At 42.4% G+C, this 9,430-nt stretch overlaps 1 protein-coding gene across 1 annotated transcript; it reads left to right on the top strand.

Annotated features, from left to right (window-relative positions):
• Positions 1 to 3,430: 3,430 nt before the first annotated feature.
• Positions 3,431 to 8,331, top strand: atp1b3a (ATPase Na+/K+ transporting subunit beta 3a). The gene is made up of 7 exons (XM_042497766.1): positions 3,431 to 3,843; positions 5,022 to 5,150; positions 5,452 to 5,550; positions 5,677 to 5,867; positions 6,114 to 6,164; positions 6,708 to 6,794; positions 7,990 to 8,331. The coding sequence occupies exons 1-7, from the start codon at positions 3,732 to 3,734 to the stop codon at positions 8,155 to 8,157; spliced, it is 837 nt and encodes a 278-aa protein (XP_042353700.1). The 5' UTR covers positions 3,431 to 3,731; the 3' UTR covers positions 8,158 to 8,331.
• Positions 8,332 to 9,430: the final 1,099 nt, after the last annotated feature.

Genomic DNA, 9,430 nt, shown 5'->3' with positions numbered 1-9,430 from the left:
AGAAGTGGTCTAGGTTGCATATGGTCACATTCTTTCAGCAGTTTGTATGCTCTTATGTCCTGGGTCACATTGATGGACCGCCTTCTCAGCTTACGCTTTTGCGTATTGATCCCCCTCCAGTAGACGCAGTGCTTAATATCCATAGTAATGTTAATAATAACAAACTTAATTTATCTAGCGCTTCTCTAAGCACAGTTTAAAAAGTGCTTCACAATAACAATTAACACTTGGAGAATGCAACAAACAAAAAATGTCAACAAAGTAAATCATAAAATAGAACAAGGCCAAAACTTAAATATCAAGAGATAATATGCGAGAATTAAAATGATTCATGAGCTAGTCCTGTCAACCATTCCCTCTCCTCCAAACAAACGGTCAGTTCAAAGTCTTCCCGTTTAGCAGCAGCTTCACACACTCCCAATAAACTCACAGTGGTGCAAAAACAGCTCGACTCTGTCTTTAAACCTGTTAATAACTGTGCAAAGGTAACAGCTGTGTGATGCTAACAGTGCAGGCGGACTCTCACCCATGATGTATAGCAAGACAAACCTGCCACGTTAAAAACAACAACACATTTGCTCTTCGCGAAGGAAAATTCTGCATGTACTTATTGGCATATAGAGCAGGAAGAAAGATCTGAATACAAGTGATCACTCGAGACGCATAGGGAGATGCATTTTAATGCAAACTGTGAAGAGACAGACTTAGAGCTGCCCACTTGTGATCTGATCACAGGAGATGTATGTTTATACCTGGTGTAAATTGGTTCTAACAGAGAGAGATTTGTGGAGATTTGAACGGTTAGCTTTCCTGTAAAAGCTGTAAAAAATCTCAAATTTTGCCCTTGAAACAAGTTGATGGGAGATACGAATAATCTCCAAACTTGCCTGAAACCGAATTAGGGTACATATAATTATGTATTTAGGTGCTTTTCCTTTTCCATGTTTTGTATTGTCAGCGTCATTTCAGTTAATGTTCACTGTTGAATTGTTCCATGGGGGACAGACATGTTGATGTCATATGATAATGTTTTGTTTTTTACTGTCCTGATGAACTCTGATGATATGTGTTATGATAAAAAAGGCAAACAAATTACCAAGAAAATTCAAACTGTGAATCTTATTCTAAATATATTCTTCTTGCGGGGTATTATTGCTAAATGTTCATGTAGTTTCAATGGTGAAATTTCTTTTTCTTTTAAATGTTTGTTATGCAGAATGACACTATGCATAATGCACAAAATGAACCTCAGTTCAGAGTGACATTCCCCTCAGTTCTTGAATGGCAGTTGTCATCCCAATCTGCTGGGAAACAACTAGTTGTGTGATCATACATTTTGCTACCAAATTGCATAAAGAGCTGGTATTAAAAGCGTAAATAACAAGCAGTCGCTTGTGGTGATTTGAGTGTCTCTTGCTTACAGTGGGTGTCACCGACACAGTGCATGAACAGATGCTGCCTAAAGGGTTTTATCTCCACATGGACTCAGAGGAAATGCCGTTGTCTTGTCCCCGGGGAATGATCAGAAACACAGGCTGTTGGATGAGTGTCGGGATTGTTTCCCATTGATGTGACCAACCTCTCTGTGAGGGTTGCTATGGTAGCTTGCGGATGGAGTGACTGAGAACAAACGGGATGTGTTTTCCTGCTCATGGTTCTGGTATGGTGAAGGGGGTGCTAATTGAGTGCACGGAAAGGGGCTTTTCTCAAACAATGGGAGGATTGTGTGCTTGTCCCCCCTTAGAGGAAGAGCAGAAGTTTGGTGGGCATCACACATCCATACCGCAAAGCTCTGGCGCATCAAGCTTCCTGCACCCAAATGCTTCCCGGAGTCAAGCCGTCAATCTCAGCTTTCTCACTCCAACATGGGCAATTTTTTTTTTTTTTGCTAGTGGGCTTGGCTTGCAGTGGGGTGCCTTCACAGAGAAAAATGTGCTAGAGTGAGTGAGACAGACAGGACTAGCCCATGAATCAGTGTTGCCGGCTCTCACACTAATCAGTAAAATGGTTGTGTGTGTGTGTGCGTGTCCTGGTATTGTGGCGCATTGTATGAGTTGTGGTGGACCCTGCCTTGCAACAAATTCATTCTGACAGCAGGAACTGGATGCAATGCGACCACTACTCCAGTCCCCCTCCCCCATACGAGCTGAACCCTGCATCAAGGGTCATTATATAACTCCCTCCTCTCTTTCCTCACTCTCAGTGACACACTGAGATTGTTCACTGGAGTGTCGGGGGTTGGAAGTTAATCTCTTGTCCTTTTTTTCTGACAGTGTCTCAGCCTCTCCCCCTGCTGCCTAAACTCCTTCTCTTTCAGTTCAGTTAATTTCTGCACGATATGAATGTGCGCAGACCAACAAGGCAAAGACTGTATTGCTATGACTGTAAAACAATGCCGGGATGAGATGGCATCCTTGCCTTGCTCACCAGAAAAATTTTTAAAAAAATGTTCTGTTAACTGTGACACATCTGTTTACAATCATGCACTCTATGTACTCTCTCACTCTCATGGGCACGCACACACATTCTAGTTTCAGTCGTGCTCAATTGCCATAGCAACAAGGATTGGCAAATGCTCCAAATATCTATGCTCAACCAGTCAGTCACAAATAGCATCCTCAAGGGCTTCAAATGTGCTGATCCCTGCCATTTATGCACTTAGCTATAAACATATATGTGCATTAAACCACAGCTTTCTGTACACTGATCAGCATCCATTGCTGTCAGAATACACTGTGGCCTGCAGGATTGGTTATTGGTTTGGTGACTCGAAGCACATGACTGGTACGCAGACGAGCTGCAGTGAAGCTATAATAAACCAGGATATTTAATATAATGTGATACCACTAAAATAAAGCGTTGGTTTTGTTTTGTATCACCTGAAAATTCTGAGCATCAAACACTTAAATGTTAAGTGTGTACGATTCAGGAGGTTATATTGGCAGAAATGGAATACAAATACAACACAATAAATGTGTTTTCTTCAGTGTATAATCACCTGAAAATAAGAATTGTTGTGTTATCTTTACCTTTGAGTGAGACATTTATGTCTACATACAAATGTGTCCTCGTCCATGGAGACCGCCATGTTGTATTGCTGTTTCTACAGTAGCCCAAAATGGACAAACCAAACACTGACACCAGATGGGGCCATTCAAGCAGCCCCCTAAATCTACAACAATGCAATTAATGCGAAAAATACCTTCACCAGATCTATTGACTGTTCACGCCAATTTTTTTTGCATTTTTCATGCGTTTGCAGAGGGATCCCACAGCTTGCGGACACCTGTCATAAAATACAGCTCCCAGCCTGTTAATAAACACATCGGCAATTATAACCCAACTGATGATACGAAATATACATTTACGCTCTATTTATAATTTGTGCGCGTAACTGTGCGTCTCTTGTGCGTCTCTCCGTCATTAGCCAATGCACATCCATCTGGTCGCACTGCATCAGCTGCCACGACGGGGCATGTGTGGACGTCACTGATTTTTTTTTTTTTCTTCTCTTTCCTCACCTTCCCCTTCTCGTTTTTTTTTTTTTTTTTGTTCCAGCAGAGCATCGCTCTCCTTCGGCTCTCCCTCTCTCTCTACACCGCCCACTCCACTCACCGCCGCCTCGCCGGCTTCTTCGCCTCATTACATCGCCCGCTGCCCTTTTTTTTAAAAGGTAGAAGACACCGCGCATTTTCTGGGGACCACATTTGAAGAAAATAAAGATTATCACCATGGCGAGCACCGAAGATAAACCAGCCAACAAGGAGAACACGTCCAGCTGGAAGGACTCCTTCTACAACCCGCGGACCGGGGAGGTGCTGGGTCGCACGGCCAGCAGCTGGGGTAAGGATCCCCGTTATACAGCAGGCAATTAGGAGATGTGCTTTGCCATTCTTTCATCCAATCTGGCGTCTTCATCTTCTCATTTTCAAAGCGTTGTAAGATTTTAATACATAGCATATGTGTGTGTGTGTGTGTGTGTGTGTGTGCATGGGTGAATTAAAATGACTACCATAAAGATATGGATTAGCAGAGGAGGCCTACATGAAGGTGTAAAGGAGAAGCCTGAACTGATAGGCTCACCATGAGGAGTGATGCTATCAAAGGTGCTCTTTGCTGCATTGGCAGAAATAACCAATCAGCTGATGATCAATTGTATATATATATATTTTTTTTTTGCATTAACAGGATTATCAGGATTCCCAGTGCAGACCCCAGATGTTAGACCCCCCCCCCTCATTACCTAATCACATCTGAGGAATGTGCCACAGCATTCCTGAGCTGTATCTATAGCTGATCAGGCCATACATTTTATGTAATGATTCCCCAGTTATTTCCAGAGTGAGGTAGTAACACAGCACCCTCCCTCCAGCAGCCGGCTCCTATAGGCTAGCGCGGGCTGTCAGGCTGCCTGGGCCCCTGTGCTGCTGTGCAGTGGGATGCTCCATTGCAGTTGCATGGCCGCCCACATTAGCATGCCTGTCAAGGTCAAATGGGATTCCCTCTCTCCTTCTTCTCTCCCTTTCACGCACTAGCCAGGTGCATTGTGGGATACTGTTGGAGAGGAATGAGAGGAAGGGGGGGATGTACAGCAGGAAGCTGAGGGGTCCATCCCTTTTTTTTTTGTTAACTTAGAGGGCATCCGTGCTGTGCAGGCTGGATGGTGGTGAACCATTTTGAGTCAGATGTTTCCATAAACTCCTTTTCTTCCCTCTGCATTGTGTATGAATGAGATGCTCTCAGCAAAGCAGCGTCATCCCTAAATCCTGCGTGATTTGAAGGGTCTGCAGTGGATACAAATGGCCTCAGATCTGTCAGAAGCACGTTTCCCTCTTGGTTCCAAAATGGTTTCTCTCAAAAGAAATTGCACACTACAAATGACAGTTTCCCCGAGCCTGCAGATAAGGAAAATCAGAAGCCGTTTGTCCGAGCTCGTGCGTGGTTAAAGCACGTTGTTAATTATACATGACCCCTCTTTCCCTCATTATCTTTTCTATTTCTGTTCCTCTGACTTCCTCCAGCCCTCATCCTGCTGTTCTACCTGGTTTTCTACTGTTTCTTGGCCGGTATGTTCGCCCTGACCATGTGGGTGCTGCTGCTCACTCTGGACGACTACGTGCCCAAGTACCGAGACCGCGTCCCTTATCCAGGTTGGTGACTCTCAACAGCTCAGTGGAGGAACACTGCTTTCAGCTACTGTAGATGGCAGCATTTGTCTTCGGGCATTCATTATTCATACTTGCACCAATGAGATGCTGTCACAATAATGTGCAACATTACAGCTGCTTTTTGCATCGATCTATTTTGAAGTTTTCTTCCTGTGTGTTATCAGCAGTGGAGCTCGTTTCAGAGAAGGCTCTCTGTCCGGCTGTAACTGGAGACGAACCCCGATAATGGCTGTGCATTAGTATCTCCTGTTGGGGATCGTTCACTCTGTTTACTTTGTTGCAGGGTTGGTGATTCGTCCAAATACAATGGATATAACATTCAACAAATCTGAGCCGCTCAAGTATGCGGGCTATGTCAAACACCTGGAGACCTTCCTGCAAAGTAAGTGCAATCTTCACGAGAAATGAATATTAAAACATGCTTGCTTTAATAAAACAAATTCAATCTCCTGGATCTCTTTCCCATCATTCATTTCATGACCATGACTGTATCACTCCTCTCTCTCAGGATATAATGATACAGAGCAGGAGAAGAACGAGGACTGCACCAAAGGAGAGTATTACGAGCAGGGCGACGACGTCTTGACAAAGAAAGCTTGCCGCTTCAATAGGAATATGCTGAGTTTCTGCTCCGGCCTCTCTGACACCAACTTTGGATATTCTGAGGGAAAACCCTGCGTGCTGCTGAAAATGAACAGGGTAACAGCCACTTTCACTCACCTTATTATCACTGAAAATTTAAAAATAAATAATCGCTTTACTCCTTTTCAATTTTGCAATCTTTTCATCTGTCATTCAACATTGTCTTCCTTCCCACGGCTTCTAATCTCCGTTCGTTTACTGGCTTGCTGACAGTCCTAAAATAAACGATTAATTTGATTAATTTCTAATTTTGGTTGCGCGCATGCAGCAGTCTAAACCTCTCCTGTTTCCCTCACCTCCTAGATCATTGGCTTAAAGCCTCGTGGGGATCCCTACATCAACTGCACAGTAAAAGTAAACATTTTTCTCCTAAATCTTCTCTACTGTATATGTTTGTATGTGTATTTGTGTTTTGTTTTCTTTCATAAAAAAAAGAAGCCATGATGACCATAACAGTGTCAATGTTTTCTTTCTGTTGATCTTTCATTTTTGTTCCTTCTTTTTGTTTGTTTTGTGTCCAATTTCTTTCTGCATGCTGTCACTGACGGCTTTAGGGTAAGATAATATGTAAATTCTCAGGATAAGGCCAGTAACACATTTATATTATGTAACGAGTCATTACGCAGGTGCCTCTAAACTCATCCTAGTGCCATTTTCAAGTCATTTTAATCTAATAGGCGCAATTTTCAGCCACAAATGTCCTCTCGCAGATTAACGCAGAGCACATCCTGTCACTTAAATCTCTTCACTAACAAACAGAGGGCCATTGCTTTTCCTTTTTTTCAAGTCCTGTCTCATGTGATCTTGGAAAAATGTCTCATTTGCTATTAATATAACATGATAAGCATTTTATTTCATGTTAAATTTACAATGACTAACACATGTTTTTCTATTTAGAGAGACAACCCAATTCCAATACAGTATTTCCCCAGTGAGGGGCGCATTGATAAGATGTATTTCCCCTACTACGGCAAGAAAGCCCATGTAAGTATTCATCCCCGGTCACATCGCAGCCCACTCGCCACCAATGTTGGTATTGTTGGTTTCTGTAAACCACGAATATGTTACATTTGTACATTTCATTCATATCATATTAACGTTACTAGTGAAGCATAAAATATATGCTTTCTTTGTTATCTGATTGCAAAGAAATGGTGAATAGCCACTGTTTTTCCAGCTGCATTTTTAGCCACCTGTCGCAGTTCTTTAAGAGGCGTTTGAGGCACAACGTGTCTGCTTAGCTGCACGCCACTGTTCAAGATTAACAAGCAACAAAGCCGTTGTTTTTCAGTGAGTCATCACACTGTCCTCAGTGGCTTTTAAGGCACCAATTATGGAGGGTTTGTAGTGACCCGTCACTGTTTTATTCCAGCAAATATTTTAGCAGTCGCAGTTCTTAAAGACGCATTTTCAGGCACAACGCCAAGACGCAGACCACTTTCTAAGACTAAATCAACAAAAGCGTTTTGTTTGTTTTTTGGTGGGTTTTTTTGGTGAGTCACTGCTGCAATTCCAGCAGCTTTTTAGTCACAAGATGCCTGCTAAGCTGCAGACCTTTGCAAACCACTTTTCAAGATTGGAATTCAATAAAAGCTGTGGTTTTTTTTTTGGTTTTTCTTAGCTTTTTTTGGCGAATCATTGCAGCTCTTCCAGCAGACACTAAATCTGTTTTGTAGCAATACATCGCTGTTTTTCTAGTTGCTTTTTGAGCAACCGGTCATTGTTTTTCCATTGGCTTTTTGACAATCCGTTGCGTCTTTTTAGGTACAACATGCCTGCCAAGCTGCAGACAATTTCGGACCAATGTTTGAGACAAACAATAAAAAAAGCGATTGTTTTTTAGCCATTCATTGCACCATTGCCAGCAGCTTTTTAGGCACCAAATGTAGGTGTTTTGTAGCGACCAATCTTTATTCTTCCAGCGGCTGTTTAGGCCCGATATGCCTGCCAAGCTGCAGACCACTGTTTGAGACCAACATCAGGAATGCCAGGATTGTGCCCAGCTGGGGTATCTTAAGCCAAAATATGATCTTTTCCTAAACGTAAATGCAAATGTAAAGTATCTGTGATTTGCAGAAGGATAAAAAGTCAACACTTCTAATGGTGATTGGGCTGCGTTTTGAGTCTGCGCAGAACGGTGACGCGTTATTGACAGCCGGCTGTCTCTTTCCTGCTGCAGGAGACTTATGTGCAGCCCCTTGTGGCTGTGAAGCTGCTGCTCAGCAAGGAGGACTACAACAAGGAGCTCCCAGTGGAGTGCAGAGTAGATGGCTCCGACCTTCGCAACAATGACGACAGGGATAAGTTCCTGGGCCGCGTCACCTTCAGGGTCAAGGTGATCGAGTAAAGGAGAAGACAGTCGGTAAAAAGGAAACCAGATGCAGAGGTTACCCACGTTTGCTAAGGATTTATATGTAAAAAAAAAAAATTTAAAAAGGAAGGAAGTGTCAAATACGTCACAAAGACAGGATATTGGGGATGTGGCCAAACAGTTTGATGCAGATATGAAAGCCAGTTATAGATACTGAATGTTGCTTTGCTGACATTTCTGACCCTTCTTTCCTTCCTGATCTCGTCAAAGATCAAAAACGCAGGCTCTGCCCATGACCCCGTCCATCCTTTCATTCACCTGTTGCACTGCTCATTCTTCACTCAGTTAATTATTATTATTTTTTTTTTTTTTTAGTTTTGATGTGATTAGATGATTTATAGCCATTGCAACCAAGCCATGTGGAGCTGTTGTGTAATTGCTGACTTTTTTTAAAGATGTTTTTTAGATCTTTCTGCTGTCAGGAAGAGAGTGTTGTTCTCATCTTTCCAAACTGTATGAACGACTGTATAATCGCTGGTGTTGAGAGGATTTTTATCTTGCTGTGTAGTATAACTGAGAAAGTAGAACATTTCCAGACACATCTCCAGAGTATTTCACATTATCACATCACAGAGACTTCATAGGAACGTACCTTGATAATCAAGTATAGCCACTGTATCCCTGTATATGAAATGCCGATTCCCTTTCTACATATAAATACATTGTGATCCTTACCATATTTAGGGAATTATAGATAGATCTTTGTGTTGTGGTCTGCGTAGCCACAACCCAGTCTTGTGCTGTCTGTCTGTATGTCTGTCTGCATGTCTGTCTGTCCGTCTGTCTGTCTGCCCGTCTTCCTGTTTACTCACCTCTCCACTGCAATAGCCAACAAGTGGGTGAGCCCTCCAGGACTAGGGAAGTTGTCTCGCTCCACCTTGCAGGGGTGCTGCGTAGAGATGGTGGCTGAGGCAACACACACACACACAAACAAGAAGGAACAGTGTAAAAAAAAAAAAAAAAAGTAAAAAAATTAGCTTTTAAGGCAGAGAGGCGCTAGGAAAGCGTCACAAAAATAAAGACTTCACTGTAACTATGTACTGTATATCTTTACGTGATCTGTATATCTATCTGGGTCTCAAAGATTGTTTGTTAGTTTTCTCTCTTCTTCAGCCTGTCGATCTGATTGTCTGCCAATCTATTACTCTTCAATGTATATATATATACACTATCGACCATATTTACTTAATTCACACTGTATTTTTGTCACACAACACAATGTCTGTGCACTGTAAAGAAATAATTTAAG

Source organism: Plectropomus leopardus, chromosome 12 (genome assembly GCF_008729295.1).
Source record: "Plectropomus leopardus isolate mb chromosome 12, YSFRI_Pleo_2.0, whole genome shotgun sequence".
In the NCBI taxonomy this organism is placed as follows: domain Eukaryota; kingdom Metazoa; phylum Chordata; class Actinopteri; order Perciformes; family Serranidae; genus Plectropomus; species Plectropomus leopardus.
This window is presented reverse-complemented; position numbering and strand designations above follow the sequence as displayed.